The 19,929-nt window shown below is 39.5% G+C and overlaps 1 protein-coding gene across 1 annotated transcript in view; it reads right to left on the bottom strand.

Moving 5' to 3' along the window:
- lekr1 (leucine, glutamate and lysine rich 1) overlaps window positions 1-19,929 on the bottom strand; it is a 65,530-nt gene that overhangs the window by 39,190 nt on the left and 6,411 nt on the right. The window contains exon 3 of the mRNA XM_026373908.1: window positions 7,957-8,486. Coding sequence (XP_026229693.1) covers window positions 7,957-8,486 — 530 coding nt within the window. The remainder of the gene's footprint in view (window positions 1-7,956; window positions 8,487-19,929) is intronic.

Raw genomic sequence — 19,929 nt, 5'->3', positions numbered from 1 at the left:
AGGACACAATACACACACAGACATGCACAGTCAGGCACACACGTCAACAACATGTTGGGGATAGGGGGGTGGGGGTACGTGTTAAAGAGTTTACAAGCTTTTTGCTCCCTCATATTTTGAGAGATTTGGACTGAAGGTCAGCATTACAAAGCCAAACTTAATGTCCCTAGGAGGCTTATTTTCAGCCCCCGGGCTGTGTACAAAATGTTCTGTGTCATTATGTCTGTTTTCCAAGTTTTTGTACTGGGCTAAAATTCAAGGGTGATTACGATTTTGCTATTACGGGTCCTTAACTTTGGGACATCCTGCCCCTTCATATCAGATTATGCAAATCAGCCAACATCACCAAAAACAGTGGCTTTAAGGCCCCTCTTTACTTAACGTCCTTTAATTGTTGGTCATGTTTAATTCCTACTGTTTGTACTGTTTTCTCTAGTTTATTGTGTGAGTGACAACAATAATTTGCTCTTTTATCTGTTATTAGTTTAGAAGAATAAGCATATAAGGTTAATTTTCTTTTAAATCAGCAGTGTCCTTAAAATTACACTAATTTGGTGCAGTTCCCTGTGCGACCACAAGAGACCATCTCTAAACAGTGATTATTGGAGCTGTAACATTAACCTTGAAATGCCTGTCAGGCCGTTACTGTTGCAGGCCTTTTGATCAATTGAAATTCATTATAGAACTATTAGATGATAATGTATGAATGCATGTCAGTGTATATGACATTGCACATTTATGTGAGTGTGTATGTGTGTGCTGGCATTTTCTGTTAATAGAAGTGACATAAAAGCTTCCACATATCAAAGTGTCATCAGTACACCCACTGTGAGTGCGCATGTGTGGAACTTAAAAGACTATTTTGATCAACACTGTGGCAGTATATTCCAAGCTGAAAGCCATTTTTTCTTTCCACCCCAAAAAAGAAAAGCCCAAAAAAGATGTAATACAACTACATCCACAGAAGCACATTAACACAAAGAATCATACACAGTGCATGTCCGGGTTTCAAATGTTTCAAATTATGCTTATGAAATGTTCTGATGAAAACCTTAAGAAGCTTAATTACATCAATCAATGCCTTTACAGAAAATGTTCTGGTGTGTGTGTAGTAAGAGACCTGTCTGTGTACATTTTGTTTTTAAATTATCTGGTAACCATGTCAGGGATGCCATAACAATGATTGCAATCATCAAAACAGGACACACACACACACACACACATTTGAACAACATTAAAGCACACTGATGCCATATTATGGCTAAGTGAATTAACAAAGGATACGAAATGCATTTGGCTCCAACTTGTCAAATTCAATTCAAATTCAGAAAAGGAAAGTGTATCTCTGTGTTTCATTTGTATGTGTTGGTTGCTATGCTACTACACCAACATGTTAGTGTTGATTAGCAAATAAACTTTGTCATGTTGTGTGTGTGCGCCCTTTGCAGACGCAGACACAAAGAGATACACACAAATGTGCACATACACAGACACACGCATATTGATGTTTTTGTTTATTTTGTTGTCATGACCCCACAGTAAAGCTAAACCACCATTAGAGCTAAATAGAGGTCATCTTCTACCTGGGAGAGCTCTCCTGCAACTAAAATACACACAGCACATACACAGTAGTGTGTCTGTGTGTGTCAGTCTGTGTGTTTGATGTGGTAATGTGAACTTGAAGTGGGATCTGCGCAAATACCTCACATGCTGACAGTGAAGGCGATTTAACTTTGTACATACTAGATGTGACACATTACTTAGCAAACAGACAAGGAGGGTATAGCGTTTTGTGTATTGTTTCTGTGGTTGCCAGTGGAAACCAAAGAACTGAAATAAAACCACATGCATGCATAACTAATTTAGTGTAAAGTACTTCCTTGTTACATATGGGTGCCTCTCTATTTGTCACCCATCACTTGTCTCTCCTTCACTCCTGCTCTTGCACCTGCAAGTCACCTTATCACTGTAACAATCCAGCCCCAGGTGTGTGTGTGTGTGTGTGTGTGTGTGTGAGAGCACACATTCACATTTTTATGATTCATTCTTCGTGAATGCCAACTTCAGTTTCTGGTAATGTGTACAAGAGTGATTATTTTATCAACGCAGGTGTAAAACATATAGACACATACACACATACAGAGTCAGATACAGATGTAAACAGACTCACATTCAGCCACACTGTTTGGATCAAGACTTGGAGCTGCCAGCCAAAGGGGAAGCGAGCATAGCAGCAGAGCATACTGAATTGCCAGACACTTCTCTCAATGGTATAAGCATGCGCACAAGTTACACGATATGTTTAAACCTGCCTTCACTTAGATGAGCTCTGTCTGTCCATACCTGTTTATCTCTTTTACAAATGGAAAGTTTGCTTGCCCCTCATAGCCCTCATGCCCTTCTTCTTTACCTATGAGTTTTTCACCTCTTTAATTCTCTCTCTTAGTCTCTTACTATAGGCTGTATTCACACAGACATCTGCCCTCTATGAAAAAACGTATGAAGAGGATATGCAGAGGAGTAGAAACACGGAAAAGACAGAATAAAAGCTGGATCTGGTTCATCTTCTTGTGCAATGTGACATCATTTGGCAAAATCCTGCATTGGCCAATCATGTACATGCAGGTGCATATTTCTGTTACTTTGTAACATGAACACCGTACTTCTGCTGTTTACTTCCAGATTGTCACAACCAAAGATCAAACAACTGCAGCCACGATAACTTTCCAGAGCTGTACAGTCTTGTCTGTAGGTATCCAAATGAAAATGTGCTGTGTTTTGGCATCTAAAATACTTTAAACATGCAAATATACAAACAAATATACAAATTTGTTCCCCTAACTGGACTTCCCAGAACCTTTTTGTTCATTGTCCATTGTCTCACACACTTCTTTTCCTTTTTTTTTAATGTAGGGCAAATGTCTATGTAATACAGCCTTCAGATCAAGAGAGTGACACAAGTTAAACACAAAGTGGTGGTCCATCTGAAAGTGTTAAGTGCATGATGACGGTCATAGCTTCCTGACCAGTGTTGACCACATGTTGGATGCTGGGTGGCATTGGTGATCAGGCATTTATACTGCCAATGACATTGAAGAGTTGACCAAATTTATGTAAACCAGACAGAGAAACCAAATGGGTATGTTGAGGCAAAATCTAATGGTAACTAAAAGGAGTTACTAAACATATAGAGTAATATTAGGCTTAACGACAGCATTTTATCCTTTTAATCCTTTTGATAGAAATTAATTCAGATTTTGTCTTAACCTCCATTTTCACTTGCCTGTTGCCTCAAATACCGGAAGCCCAGGTGGTGAACTATTACGTTGGCCTCTGGCTGCTTTGTTGGTCTCATATTAATACAGTAGCTACTGTAGAATACTGTAAAAATACTGTATATTTACCATTTAAGGGTACTTATTGAGACTCATAGATAGTGATAGGCTTTCCTTGTTTATATTCTTTTGAGAAACTGTGGCACTGTTGAATTTTTTGGACCTTTCACAAAGAAGAGTGAAACCTAAATTGCTACTGACATGTTGACACAAGTGGTATTTACACATGATAAACTGATAAATAAGATCTCCCATTTGACATCAACACAGCATATGTTTTTCTCGCTCTCGCTCCCTCCCTCCTTCTCTTTCAAAATATCTCCTGCCCGTCTGGGTTTGAACTTGTCTAGCAGGTGACATTTTAAAAGCAGGTTTAATTGCACTTTGCACATTACTAGCCTTGCCATCTTGCTTTCCTCTTGTCATACAGACACACACTCCCACCCACTTCAAGAATACACACACTTGTCTAACAGGTGACATTTCAATCGGGTTTGTTATCTATATTGTTATTTATTATATTATCAAGACAGCACACAGACACATACCCTACCACACATATAAATCTTTAAGTGTGCATGTGGTTGTATTTGTACGGACATGTCTAATAAAAACTGTGTTTATGTAACCTTTAAAAAGCAGGGTACTTAAGTACGGGTTTAGCTAACCTGCTGGCTAGAAACATTCACGTCCATGCATGTATACAATCTCTTGCCCCTTCACGGTAAATTGCATAATATTTCAAAAAAGCTGTATCAAATGTCTGAAAAAGAGAGAGGAGGCACATCAATCATAAACATATCTCACATAAGAAACAGTCACACTCTGCTGTGTAACCAGCTATTCACACCATCATCAACTCCCACTCGCATAATCATTCTGTTTTTCCATCCTTTGCCTTTTAATTTGTTCATTACCACCTGTGCAAGTAATAGTGTGCAATTGCAGAAAAGTACTGGCAAATTGCTGGTGTAAGTGTTTAGGGGATTGTGAGAGAGCAAAAGAGAGAAGTGTGAAAGAGAGTGTGCAAAAAGCAAATTAGTTTGTGCACAGGCGAAGAGGATGGTGCTATTTCATCAAATGAAAAAGAAAGGAATACTTGGATATTTCAAAGCAATTGAACGCAAAAATGTACAAAGATATAAGGCAAAAGAGGCTGAAGGACACAGGGGGATAAGTCTAAGGGAGTTACAAAAAGAAAGAACAAAATAAACAAAAATAAGAAAAGGATACAGCTCTGATTTCCACCCGTCTATTGCTATGGGTCTTTTTCTCCCTATGTATAATGGCCACCTTCATGCCTCTGCCCTCCACATGGTTGTTTGTTTGTTTTAGCCTCACTCCATTGGCTGCCTGGTCATTTTAGAATTCATTTGAAAAATTATTTTATTTGTTTTTAAATCCCTTCATGGTTTTGCCCCATCCCTCTCCGAGCTGCCTCACCATTATGCACCTACCCGGGCCCAAAACAAAGCAGAAGCTCAGAGGTGATCATGCCTTTGCTGCTGTTGTGCTGTAAATTATGGAATGATCTACCTCTACATGTTGACAGGCCTCTTCATTTCCTGTTTTAAATCTCTGCTCAAAAGAAATCTCTTCTCTGTAGCCTTTGATACTTTGTATGATGTTCAATTATTTATTCATTGCACAGTAAAAGTACTTTTTAATTATATTTATTTTTAATAACTATTTGTTGTACAGCACTTTGGTCCATTGTAGTAGTTTTTAAGAGCTTTATAATTGATAATTGAAATTAAAGTAGTGTGTGCATCTCCTATGCTCTGCTGCAAAAAATGCTGCTGGTTCCTGCCAAACTTTGTTTTTTCAGTTAAACCTAGGTGGAGCTATGCTGTGAATTACATGTAATTACCAAAATCCATTTTCAAATACAATACTGTAACAAGCAAAGTAACTGTCAGTACATACAAAATCACACAGTAATCAGGCAAAGTGTGGCACAGGAGTTGCCACCTCCTTGGTTTGCAATTGGACTGTTTCAGGAACATTTTAATTGTTGGTGTCTTTGAAATAAAGTAAAAAACGATCGCAAAAACATTCTCTAAAATATTATCTATTAGTTGTGTACACAGGGTGAAGCTGCAGGCATGTGTGCAGGTGTGCGTGCCTAGTTTCATACATTCGTGTGATTACAGCTTCTGAATCGTGTCATTGTTTTGTATTACAACAGGACAGTCTTTAGATGTCGGGAGCTATTCATAGCATCCTCGTGAGCCATGGCATGCAAGCATTTCCTACATATTTCCTAGTAACTTTACTTGGCTTTTGAAGGCTGTTTAAATCCAGACACCCGCTATTTGATTACTGACACATATTTACCACCTGTGTGTCTCTATTAATGTGGGCCTAACACACACAGGCATCATCCTAATTACAAGCTATTTAGTCAAGATTTGTGGTTATAATTTGACATTCACATTTATCATTAAAGGTTCAATTCATTTTCTGAAATAATCAATAGTGCAATAAAGTATCTTTCTTGAACTGAGCAAATTATAGTATGAAAGGTTGCAGTACAGACAGAAAGTGAAAAGGCATACTGAACATGCCCATCACACTGGATTTCTAAACTTATTAAATCATGCAGAGTCGGTTTTCTTGTTCAGTGGAGGTGATGTACTAAAAAAACACATTTTTTTGTATTTATCTGTTTATTTATTCATGTTCATTTATTTAAAGATTGAAGTCTACTTTTACCATGTTCACTACAGTCTCCCAACTACAGTCGTTACACTATTGGTGCCTTTAGGTCAACACCAATATACAGTAATACATGTGTAGGAGTAGGTATACAGTAGACGCTCCATCAAAATATGTTTTTTAGCATGTTCTTCACAAAAAATGAGCTGAAGCCAACCACTGTCGGGCCAAAAAAATATTCATGGAACCGTATACACTGAAAACAGGTCAGACCATCACATAAGGGTTAATAAGCTTGTCTGAATTGATGCCTGTGATATAACACTTATTTATAAAAAAAAAAAACTTACATTTCCCAGAATAGCTACCATCAGCTCGCAGAGAACATGCCTGAGCCTGCTGTATTCAGTAGTAGAGTTACAGTACAGCACAAATGTAGGTGGAGAAAGAAATAGCAATAAATGAGGGCATAGTAACAGAGATTAAAGGAGCCAGCTACATCCATAATTTGAAATTAATTGTTGTAGCTTGTAGCTCAGTTACATTTTTGCCTTATTATTATTGCCCATTACATATTTTTTAATCTCACTCTCTCTTCAATACCAGCGTATAATGTATTAACTACTTTGCATTGTTTGTTTGAGAGAAATTGTTTCCTTGGTTCATAGTAAACATATCTGTCAATATATAGTTTAGCAATAGTTTGTCTGTGTGTGAGATGTGCTATATGTGGATACCAGCTGTAGGTGGTTGTGCATCAGTCTCTAGTGTTAGGGGTAAACAATATAAATGCTGAGGCTTGTTACACTTAATCACATAATCTGCAAAGACTAAAAAGTGTCTCTTTTCTTAAAGAGTTATTTCACCACAGGACAGACGCTCATTTAAATAAATTAGTCTATATGTGGCGGGAAGGTGAAATTATGTTAATATGTTCATACTATGCACACGGTATCTTACAAAGCAGGTCAGAGGCCACTATTGCTGCTACAAAAAGAAAGCAAATTCATTTCCACAGAAGAGCTACTAGCCTAGCAGAGACATTTGGTATTAATTAGAGTTGCAGCAAGGATTCTTACCAAAAGTATCTATAACCCATTATGCAGTCCAAATATGTTTTACGAGGGTTAAAGGATTACAAGAACAAATAGCGCAATAAAATTAGTTATCTTTTTTTACCCTTGCAAGTAGAGTGTCACAAACAACCTGCATAACAGCAAGCAATCTAATTTTTACTATCAAACCGTAGTTCTAAGGGTGGGCAACATATACTGTATACCTATATAGTACCATATTAGAGTAGTGTTCTCTCTAGCTGCCTTATAAAAGTCTGCCCTCTCATGTATCACTTCTGTAAACTTCAAAACAAAATTAAACAGGAAATTGGTCTAGTTTTGTTGCATGTTTACTATATATATATATATATACATATATATATATATATATAGACAAACATACCATTTCCTCCCATATTACTGTTAGTAAGTCAGACTCTACTCATAAGTAAAAATGAAAAAATAACAATACTGGCCTGTAAACAACACTCGGGATTAAATCAGTGTGAGCCTCATTTGTCTCTGGATTTTATTTCTGGGTACAAGATGATGAAGTTAACAACAGAGGGAAACCCTGGCATACTAATACAAACACAACATTCACAGTTTGACTCGCAGCAGGGGCACTCCTGTTGCATGTCATACTTCTCTCTCTTTCCTGTCTGTATCTCCACTGCGGCCAGCCAAATGCCAGAAAGGAAGATGACAGTGGAATATATAATTATACGGCAAGGTTTGTGTCATACACACAGCAGGTAGTGGGATATCTGTCTGAGAGCGTGTTTGTGTGATTTTTTTTTTTTTTGTTAACAGCATGACTCACAGGATAATTGCCCACATGAAGCCTGGAATTAGAGATCATTTCACACTGGGGACAGGAAGCACATACAAACACATAGAAACCTCACCTCTCTTCCAGCTGTTGGAGGTATTCTCTCTGCTCCTCCACATTTTTATTGGCCTTTTGAAGTGCGTCAATCAGAACTTTCTCTCTCTCTTCAGTCCTCCTCTGCAGCTCGTCTCTCTGCTTTCTCAGACTCTCTGCCTCCAACTCTCCCAGCTCTCTTCTAAGTTGTCTCTCCTTTTCTTCACTGATTTTCTGATACAGCTCTTCCATCTCTCTCTTATTCTTCTGACCTTTTTCATCAAACACCTTTCTTAAAGCTTTCTCCATCTCGATGTTTTTCTTTTTCAGCTCTTCTCTCATGCTCTTTTCTTTCTCTTCTCCTCGTCTCTGCACCTCTAGGTGAAGTGCCCTTTCCCACTCCAGCCTCCCCAGCTCCAGTGCCTCTCGTTGGGCTTTCTCTCTCTGGGTAGTCTCTCTCAGTTCCTGGAGCTCGGCCTCCTGCTGAGCCAGCCGGGTTTGGAGCTGGTGGAACTCATGGAAAATGAGGTAGCTTACACCACAGTAACGGCACACTGTTTCACTGTGTTCCATCTGGGGGGAAAATATACACAATTGGTAAGAGATTATAAAAATTAAAATTAACAATAATAATAAAGTAGTGATTTTTTTTTTTACAAAGCTGAGGTATGTAGTTCTACACAGCTACATCTCTGTCTTATCAGTGCTGAGGGACACAATTGTTAGAGTTAAATCTTACACCAAATTTTGATCTGTGTGTGGTGAAGTATGCAGCATCAACTTGTTCCATCAAAGCACCAGCCACATTAAACCTCAATTCCAAACCAGTGAGAGGTGCACAAATATAGAAATATGTCATGTCTACTTCTCACTGTGACTGCTGTGAACATGAACATAATTAATAACTCACAAGTCATGAGAATTCAAATACCTCAGTTGTAGCTTTAATTAATGCACAGGCTGGAGTGTACATCCTGTACATGTTGTGATTGAGGTTTCCCCATTTACATTAAAACAGCCCAGACAAGAACTGTCTCCAGCATTAAATGAATTGTCGTTATTCAAGAATAATTTTTAATGTGCAGTAAATATTAACCATAAGAGTATAAACTACACGAGTGTAACTTCAGGTGTGTTAAATATTTTATATATTTTTATTAATGTATTGATCCACTGTCTATAAAACATTTAGACAGAGAACTGCTGGGCTCCTTATCCATAAAAATCTGTTTAAACCCATTGTGTGAAAAGCATCTTTTTTATCAGTCAGCCGTTCAAAGCAGAGAAACACGTAGTCTAATACCCCCTTCAGATATTGTTTTTTACTGCGGTCTGTTAGAAAAAAAACATCTCTCGAAATGATCTTTCATTCTCTGTGGGGTGTCTATGTATTCTCTCCAGCTGTTGTCACTTCTTTCTGGCTCATGACAGATAAAATCACATCCCCTGAGCTTTCATCCTCATGATGATATGTGGCAGAGAAGCAGCTGATATTTGGATGACATGTTGACAGCTCCTGTGTCAAAAACCTCCAAATAGACTGTTCCATGATGTAAACAAGGTGAAATAAACATGCAAACAAAGCAGTCATTCTTTGGAAGATAATAAGGGGACAAAATACTTTAATTATTGCTATCAAAGCAAATAGGTCATATGTCCAGTTGTCATATGACACACTGTTTGTCGTATAACCTATGTCATATGACAATAGGCCATCTACTTGTTAGAGTATGAAAAGCTGGCATGGCATGAAATATGCAAATGTGCCATGAGTATGAAACCTATTGGTTTAGATAATTCTATGACCTTTTTTCTAGTAACATATTGACATGCATTCATGTTAATAGTCTTGATGGCAAATATTTTAATAACTTTCAAATAGTGCCTGAAAATTCTTGACCCTTGTGCTTATCTACAACTGCAAACAGGTTAGAACAAGTGCCTAGAACCTAAAGACAGTAGAAAGAGAGATTAAAAAAAATGGCAGCTGAAAGTGAGTTGAAAGTATTTTTCCTGTTGAACACTCAAATGGATTTACTGAATGATCACGGTCCGTGTTGTCCCTCTCTGTCTCCATCTGCCTCGCTTGTTTCATCCTACTTACGTTAGGATAGAAGTCAGAGAGAATGACAAGCTGGTAAACGAGGCAGACAAATCACTTGAAAGTGACAAATGATTGACAGCTGACACTTTTAAGAAGATAAAGCTTCTCTCTCTCTCAGTCTCTCCATCTGCCACATCTAACTTTCACGAACTGTTCCCACCTTCCTTGTGTTAGCATCTTGTCTATCCATGTCAGGTCAAGGTGCAAATTATGTCTGCCTCATGTCTTCGGAACAGCAGGAATCTGTCTTCTAGCAGCCACGACAGGTCGAAAGACAGCAAACGGTGAGGTACAAGAGGAGTAGGCCGTACATACATAGATCCAATGCAAGCCATTTATTACAAGAAAAAGATTAAAAGGCATGCTGGTAGTTTGAATGTATCTCAGCACAGGGATTCATTGATCTAACTGCCAACATCAGAATGCTAACATTCTCACAATAACAATGCTATTATGTTTAGCCGGTGTAATGTTTATGTCTTTCGCCATCTGAGTTTTACGTTAGTGTGATAACAGTAGCCAATTAGCAGAAAGTATAAGTTGGGCTCGTGGGAATGTAATTAAATAAATTAGAGGATTACCATCAAGTGATTACAGAGCTGGACATGGATTTGTTTGCACCAATATATTTATTTGTGACAATCTTTTTAATAACTGCCAAAATATTTCACTCAAAATCAATTATTGAAACATAGATGATTCTCCACTCATTCCAGCCCCCAGAGGACCAAAAACCACAAAAGGAATGTCAGAGCCATTGTTTTCCCCAACCTTGGAGACTCTCTCCCCAATGAAATCCTGAAACTGATTTAAAGTTAGCTTCAAACTAACCGACAGCTGTTGCCTTTACATGAAAACATTTTATCCTATTCCTTTTTTTTTTAAACATGCTGTATAAATAAATTAGATTATTTGTATTGTTAGAAGAGGTCCAAATAGAGCACATCTGTCATACAGGCACATATAAGCAACTTATATGTAGATTTAACACACCTGAGCCTAACATGTCTATCCAACTTTGTTCTGCTTTAGTTCAACAACCTCAAATCATCAGTAAATAATACTGTGAGATAAGTCATGTGTGTTTTTATAATTACTTATGTCTTATCTTTGTATTTGGACACTTGTAAAGCAAAGTTAATGTGTACTTCTATTTTTGTTACCATCAGGTATGAGAGAGTTTTACCCTGACGAACGTCTAGAGACAGATTTCAAAAAAGAATTTACCAGTGAGGACAGAAACAAGGACAAATAATTACATTATTTATTATGCACCCTGAAGAATATGGAGTATTATCTGTTTGCGTTCATACTGTGATTCTGAGAGAGAGGCATAGAGAGCCAGAGAGAGAGAGAGTAAGTGCGTGCAAGTGTGAGCAATATTTAGGACTGGGGCTCGGGGGTTTTAGTGTTTACTGTGCACATGTCCTTGTGGTTCCTCCAGGCATAGAAACAACAGAATCTACTAAGTATGTGTGTGTGTATGCTACTGTGTTTGTGAGTGGGGGTTGCATTTTGTCCAGCAATGCTCATGTATGTAAATTTGTGTGTGCATGTATGTGTGTGTGTGTGTGTGTATGGGAAGGTGGGAGTCGTGGGGGGGGTTTCTTTATGCGAGTGATGTAGTCATAGAGACAGACAATAAGGGGGCAATGCGAAATGTTATAGTGACCTGAGCTTGACACACATGCACACACAGACTTAGTCAAGCTTTCTCACACTCACACGAGGGCAGATGAAAGACACAGACAGAAACACGCACATACAGCACCCAAAGACAAGCTAACAGACACACACACATTAAAGCCCATACACATTCAAGCTCAGACATGTACACTGGTACAAACAAAAGACACAAATAAAGACGGACAGATACAAAGGCAAATTTACTCACATAAGCATCTGAGCAGACAGACAGGAAACTCACACAATCATTCACCCACACACATATACACACACGCACACACGTACACACACCCTGGGGGTACAGTGTCTGCGCCACCAGTGGATTGTGTGCTCCCGTGACTGAGTTCCGCCCCGTGGGGAGACCCTTTGCCCAGGGCACTGACACGTTCACTTAGCACTCAAACCACAAACCTAACCCCTCCACACACTCACACATGACACACACATGGCACAAGAAAAAAAGAAAAGAGAGAAAGAATAGGAGAAATGAGAAAAAAAGGTCTTGCTGTCTTTTAAATGTTTCATGCCAGAAGCCAGTTGATGCTTCTCTCTAACACATCAAACGCCTTTTGTCTTCCAGTGCACCCACCACTTCAATGGCTCCCCTTGTGTCTCTCCTATCACACTTGCATTCTGTCTCTTGATTGACTCCATTAGCATGCTGGACTGTTGCCAAATGTGGTTTAAAACATTCAGTTTTAAAATGCATACACTTATGTTTAATTCATCCAGTAATTATTATTCTATTGTAGACAAATATCTGTTTCAAATGAGCTTATTATGAAGTCAATATAATGTATGTGACTATGCAAAACATACATAATGCCCCAGGGTGCATCAGTGATTCAGTAGATTTATGTGTGTGTGTGTGTTTCAGTCCTCAGTCAATAACCATGGAGCATCAACACTGAACTCACCTTATACTGTAAGTGAACCTCCAGCATGTGTCTACAACTAAAAGGTACCAAGACTGCTATGTGTGCCAGTGTTTTTGTGACTTAGACCCACTCCACAGTCCATGTTATCACCATAGTGTCTCTGTGCTGCATCAATTAAACATGCGACTATTACCTCTCGCCTGATGCGAAGCATTTAGGAGGGGTGGAGTGAGTGCAGGTGGGGGCTTTCTATGGGTGGTTGGTGTCTTGACAGGATGAGAAACATAATTAATTTATGTGGTGCTTTTTTAACTCCCTGACTGTCTGCGTGTGTGTCTGTGGGCAAATGTCTGTGCTCATTGTTTCATGTACTTGACGTGGAGGTGGACCGCTGTGAAGACAAGACATAAAAACTTCTAATTTCCCTCGACTGACAACCGCTCCCCTTCAGCAATCACTCCACCTCTCCTTATCTCCTTGATTTTTCCCTTATCTCCCATTTCCACCTTGGATTACTTATCCTCATCTTTGTCCCCCTCTGCCTCCCCCTCCTCTTCATAAACAACTGTCTTTTCCCCCTCTCCCCTGCATGACTTCCTGCTCCTCTCTCCCGTCCACCTCCGCCTCTTCAGCTACAGCTGCCGTGACCCATCTGGCTCATCAAAACACCAGAAGTGGGTCACTGTCACTATCACAGACCCTTCATGTTACACACACATATACACACAGACACCCGGCACGCATGCAGGCACGCACAGATAACCCCCCATGTCCATGCACACACCCAAACCCGCATTGCGTGACCAAAACTGACCAAACAGACATGCAGCCACTTACACACACAAGCATACACTGTGCAGACACACTGCACTAAGTACCTTTATATAATACCGAAAATGACCACACATAAAAAAAACAATGTGACACATGGCGTGTTTACAGTACGCCCTGACATGCACAGAATATTTCACAAATGTTGTTACTGCTCCTCTCCTTTGTGTTACCATTGATCCATCTGGAAAAGTTTAATTTGTCAGTCTTTCCTTGTGGATTGCAGTAAAAAAAAAAAAAAAAAAAAAACAACAAAAAACACCTCTTAATTGCATTTATCAGATAAATCAGATCACCTGAATGTCAAACCTTTTAATAATGGAGAGCCTGTGTGTAGCCTTCACATACCTGCACAAACAGGTTATTGTGAACAGCCACACCGGATCTTCACAAACAGACCGACTAAACTATATATTTTCTCTAATCCTGAGTACTTGAAAAGCTTGAATGGCCTTGTATGATTTTGTAAAGTATGAGGGCTAAAAAGAGAGGCACAGTCAGAATTCAGTTCCACATTGAAATCTGTTCAGAGATGTTATGTAGGGGTACAAGGCACTTAGGCATTTTTTTGGGTGCCTGGGGGATTAGAGGCATTAGGATTAGGTTTAATCAAGTGATATGATGATGGGTGGCGGATTTAGAAAGGAAAAAAACAAAAGCAGGAGGGCTGCCTTGCATCGTACCTGAATTGCTCTAAACTCTTTCTCTTCCAAACGCTCTCCCTGCTTATCGTACAATCTAACAAATGCTTTCTCCTTTCTATCTGCTTAGCCGGCACCTCATCCTGCTCCTCTCTGTGTCTGTCTGAAACTACAGACACGATAGATCACGCAAGCGTTTAAGAAGGGATTAAGTAGTTAAGGGACTTATCTCTGTTTTTTTCGACCCTAATTTTCCTAAATTATTTTCTTTACGAGACTGTGACAGGATGTGAGAGCATGTACGGTAGACTGTGTGTCACACAGTAAACATTGTCCAGCTGTGCTCTTGTCTTTGCACGTCAAAATATTTTTGTGAGCTTTTGTCACTTTCTGTGCGTGTGTTTTGTTTCTTTGTGTTTTTCTTTTTTTTTTCTTTTCCTTTTTCCGTTTTGTGTGTTGCTGGTATGTGCGTCAATAAGCCTGAGCACATGAGCTGCATATGTATGTGTGTGTGATCGAGACAGCACTTCGTGACTGTGGCTTTGTTGATTTTTGCAACGAGAAAGACCCCCTGTGGTGCTCAGTGTAGTGAGAGCCAACACTCAGATTCCACTCATCTGAACCCCATGGTGCACCAAACATCACATGGCAAGTGTGTGTGTGTGTGTGTGTGTGTGTGTGTGTGTGTGTGTGTGTGTTTGTGTGTTCATGAGTGCATAAGTGTAAATGGGGGCATGGGTGTGAATATTTGTGTGTCTAACTTTCTTGACCACTGCACAGTTAGTGTGTGTCTGTGTGAATAAAAATGTTTCTATGTCTGGGTGTGTGTATATGTGTGTCTGTCTAGGTGTGTGTGGTGGAGGAAGAAAGACAGAGTAGTAGCGGCTGCAAGTGATAGGGAAATGCAAAAGGGGGGCATAAGCATTTGAATAGTAGAGAGAAGTGAAGGGAGGAGGCAGACAGATCAGGGGCATACTGTACTGTAGAGTGGATGAATCAAAGTTCGTGAGATGTCCAGTGTCTCTGTTAAGCATGTTTGTACAGAGCACTGAGACAGTGTGACAGTCACTCATACACACACACCCAGATGTGTGCATGCACTTGGCAGAGGCTGAAACCATCAGCAACAGTCACAGGAAAGTCAAGACAAAGTCAGCAGGGCAGGCAAAGTGCAGGAAGGAGGGGTCTGTACCATGTGTTGGCGGGGGGACTGAGCCTGGGGGGTTGTTTAAAAGGGGGCTTTAATCCTGGGTTGCATGTTTGTTGCATGACTGACTGTCTTTCTATTTGCATATGTTCTAGTTCCCTGCCTTTCCCATCTGCCTGCACACCCTCTTCACTAAGTCACTCCTTTGCGTGGAAGCAGGGAAAGGGCAGTGGCAGGGAAAGAATCACCTATGGCTGGCTCAACCAGCACTTGGCCACAAATCATATCACATCCAAACACAGGGTGAGGCACAGCACAGCATGGCACGGCAAAGAACAGCAAAGCAGCCACAATAACAGACAGCTGCAGCTAATGAGCAGGCAGCAGGCAGAGAACTGGTTGGGATGTTGATTCAGTGGTCTGTCTATGCTGATTAAAGTATTTTGTAAGGTAAGTTTGACTAGAGAAATGACTGATCACAGCCACGCAAAATCCTTCATCCTCCAAATCAGGAGCACCAGAAAGTTATTTAACCACCAAAAACAATGCAGGAAATAAAATGCCACTTTAGTGGTTATACAACTACAGTTTAGTACAGATGACCTGTCAGTTGCACCAGCTGTTGACAAGTTCAAACGTAGCTTAGTTAGGTTTTTACAAGCTAGAGATTCATCATTAAATTAAAATGGATTGCACTACAACAGTCTAGATCTTATGTCAAGATTAACTGTTACTTAATGTTTACACCCAGTCATTAGCAGATGAAGGGGTGTGTAGCTAACTAGACCAACTGATAAAACTAGCATTACTTAATATACCATCTGTTAAGATGAAAGAGGAAAAAAGGAATAACATGGAATATGGTGGACATATGTGCTGTTGCACAATATAAATGTTGTTTAATTACAATTTAAACTGGGAAGATTTTAGGTTGTCACAGCATTTTAACCCACTCTATTTACTTTAAGATACGCCAATCTATACCAGCAGAACATGAGAAGCACTTTATTATAATTTTATGACTCTCTATGTTTCTCACAACTGAGGTCTGGAGACAGAGACAGACTGCAGACATGAGAGGTGAAGGCAGGACATCAGGGCAGCCAGTGAAAGAAAGCAGTCAGAGAGAGAAGGGGGAGCTGTTACATTAATCAGAGTTAGCAGACAACACATGTGCTTCCGGTAGCCCCACTACACCATGCATCACAACACACGGCTCGGCACGACATGGCACGGCACAGAGAGCCAACAGAGGCCAGAGGAGGTAACACTGGTTGAACTGTGTGTGCATGTCTGCCTGCCTGCTGTCTGTCCGTGCATGTTCTGTTTTTTTTCTTTCAGTTCCTGTCCAGTGAGCTGAGGGACCTACTGTATGCTTCTTCATTTGTGGTTTTAAGTTGGTGGAAAGAAATTTTTTTTCTGACTAGCTGAAATTCAGTGGAAGGAAACACAACCTCGCATAACCTTCTTGAGCAAGAGAAAATAAGTCTTGTCACATACAGTGTTTAACTCCAAGTTCATTATGTAAAGAAGATTCAGACACTTATGAATAAGTAAAACAGAGAAGACCAATCTATCAATCCACCCCCAATCCTATCCAATTTGTCTGCACTTATAAAGCTTTCCAGTACCAAAGACCATCTTTTGAGCAACGCAGAGTGTTAAAGTTAATATGTTAATGCTATGTTCACGCACTGTATGATAAGAAGTGTATTTAGACTTTCTGATTTACCCACCTGCAATCCACCTCTGATACTGAGGTTTAGTTGAGTGACAGCACCCACAGAACATGCTAGGACTAGTTGTATTCAGCTCTAAATGTGCAAAAGTGGTGAAAGCAGAAATAATAGTAAATGACAGTCATCAGTGACATTATAGTAAACATGGTAGCACATACAACAGAGACAGATTTACTCCTCAAAAAGTGATACTCTCACACCTTGCATAGAACGTAAATGAATGTATATCATGAATAATGGTCTTTAGAGGCAACTATCACTTTCTCTTTGTGCAACATTAAAAGTTCTTGGTTATGGTCACTATTGTAGATACTTTTCCTGATATCAGATTCAGTTTTAACCTGAGATAAATAGCATGACATTTACAGGTTGGGGGCAGTTTCAACGCACAGCAATATCAGCACTACAATAAATATTTACAATAATTGTTTTTTGTATTGAAGGATAGACTGTCTGAACTCTTGATTAATGTGTATCTTTCAAAATTAAATTCCACTAGGGCTGTCAGGGCAACTGCTTCATACAAGCAACAGTGACCTCTTAATGACCTCTGGATTATCACTTTGTATTACCAGGCCCTAGACAACACCCGTGACAATATTGCACAATAATCCCCCCCCACTGTCTCTCAGTCATTACTGCAGATCAGCGTTCACCTGATGAAACCTCCCCCTCTCCCTCTCTTAATCCCTCCCTCCTCCCCCAGAGTTAAGAAAACAGACTGAAAAGGGTCATGAAGGTGAGGGCGGAACAGGAAAAACAGCCAAACAGGGCAAAGAAGGAGGAGGGTGCTGAAGGAGGAGGATGAGGAAGGGAGTAAGTCTGAGATATGCTGATTAGATGTACCAGACAACATAGTGCCACCATTATCCAGAAGTCTGTTTTGAAACTAGCCATTATTCAATACGAGGAGGGAATGACAGACAAAGAAAATGAGACAAACAGTATAAGAGGAAAAAAGGACACGTGTAGTACAGTTTGGATCAATGAGACATGTGGCTTTTCACTTTTCCCCTAGAAGAATTTGCACTGATTAATGGATTGATGGTGGGAGAAAGAAAGCAAGAGGAGTTGAGAGCAATCAGTTTGAAAGTCGTGGCAGGATGTGGCAGAGGATTGTCTGGACTTTAATTAACACTGTTAAAACAGATAAACAAGGAGGGGAGTTTAAGTATCAGCTGCAGCAGCCATCATCTAAGTGTCAGAGTTTAGTAGAGGAAAAAGAAAGAGCTCTCTAAACAACAATCTGGTGACTGGAGTGCTTCAAGGTTGGATAGTTAACAATTGATTTTCCTGAGCTGTTTAGAAAAGAACATGCTTGCAAGCAGTTATTTGCAACTTTCTGTGTTTTCTGAAGAAGGTGATTGAAAATAAGTGAGTGAGTGGAATGAATGCCAGAAGTGGCTTACACGATGAAAAAACAGTAAGTCAGACAGGTAGAAGTAAGAAAGTATTTACGTGCACACATACTGTAAGTGGCAGTCATTTTCTAACAAATCAGCACATCATTTTAGAAAGTGTCCTCTTTTCTTCCCCTATACTGAAACAATAACAAACATGTTCACACATTTATGTGCACATAGGGTCCGTGAGTATTCCAGACATGGCCAGATAATTAAATACTGTTAAACAGAGAAACCCCAGGACACCATAGACTAAGCTAAAACATCACAAATGCATGCCTGTACCATAACCTTACTAGTTCTTCCACTATATTTACCTCACAAAGTTTGGTTCAGATATGCAGCAAGTCTGCTTGAAAGGTGTTTTTTTTAATATATTTTTGTAAAAATGACAACACAAAAAGGTTCAGCAAACTAAAAAGGTCTACTGATGGAGCATCAACAAAAGTAAACGCAAAAACTATTAGTTTGTAAAAAAAAAAAAAAAAAAGTCACACAGAGGTGAAGTTGTTAGATGAAAAAAAAAAATTTCCACTTCGGATAACATTCAAACTTCCAACATGCAATGAGAGGGAGTGAGGCCTACTGTGGTCCCTTACAAATTACAGAGGACAGTATGATCTTATCAGCACTTTTTTTCTTTTACATGTTGGATGTGATAGTGTTTTTCCTTTCAGGGCAGGAAAAGGTGAAATTCCACTGACGTAGAAGTGAACCTGCAAAACAGGTGTTCAGGTTTGCATGGAGCAAAGTGTTTTTCCATGTGTCAATAAGTGCGCACAGAAAAAGAAATAACACTATCCAACATACATCTATTCTCACAATAAACGTAAAGTTAAAACATATACATTATTTTCTTTAATGAGTCAATGTTGTTACACAATGTAGCCGCCTTCCTAAAAAAGTCACTAAGTTTAACTTAAATAGTATAAATCTGTAGATCTTAACATAAGGCAACTGAAGTGTTTAGTCGTCCATCTCAGGCACTTACACTTATACTGTGCAGCCGTCTGCCTACACAAGTCACATAATCCAATGCAGCATCATCAACATCATCACCACAAAAAATATGTTTATGTTTCAAGTCTATTTTACTCCATTTTATACCCATATATATCTACAAAGAATGGATGAGACTCGAAGCGCTGACAAAATGTGTCAATGCACAACTGAAGCTGCTGCTGCTAATTTTTTTCTCTATGCAGACTGTGTGGACATTGCATAACCTTAAACCTTAAATTCACACCTATTAAGCGAAGACTACTATTCTCACATTACTCTCAAGTTCTAAAACACATTGGGCCTCATAAAGACACACACATACACACATATATTTTTAACCCTGGTTCACACTTTCACAGGGAGCGAGGAGAGCCAAAACACCTTATAATGTGAATGCACTGGCTCAAATTTGAATGAGAGCTAGACAGGTGGTGAATACAGCCATGGCGTGCAGTATGTGTGTACGTGTGCAGATGGAGGGGAACAAGTAAACACAACCTTTTCAAGATCCAGTGTTGTGTGTATAATCTCCCATTTTGTTGGTAATGTGTTTGTCTGGTGCTATGAAAGGATACAGAAAAGAAG

Source organism: Anabas testudineus, chromosome 13 (genome assembly GCF_900324465.2).
Source record: "Anabas testudineus chromosome 13, fAnaTes1.2, whole genome shotgun sequence".
NCBI lineage: Eukaryota > Metazoa > Chordata > Actinopteri > Anabantiformes > Anabantidae > Anabas > Anabas testudineus.
The sequence above is the reverse complement of the archived record's forward strand: the minus strand, read 5'-3'. Positions and strand labels throughout refer to the sequence as shown.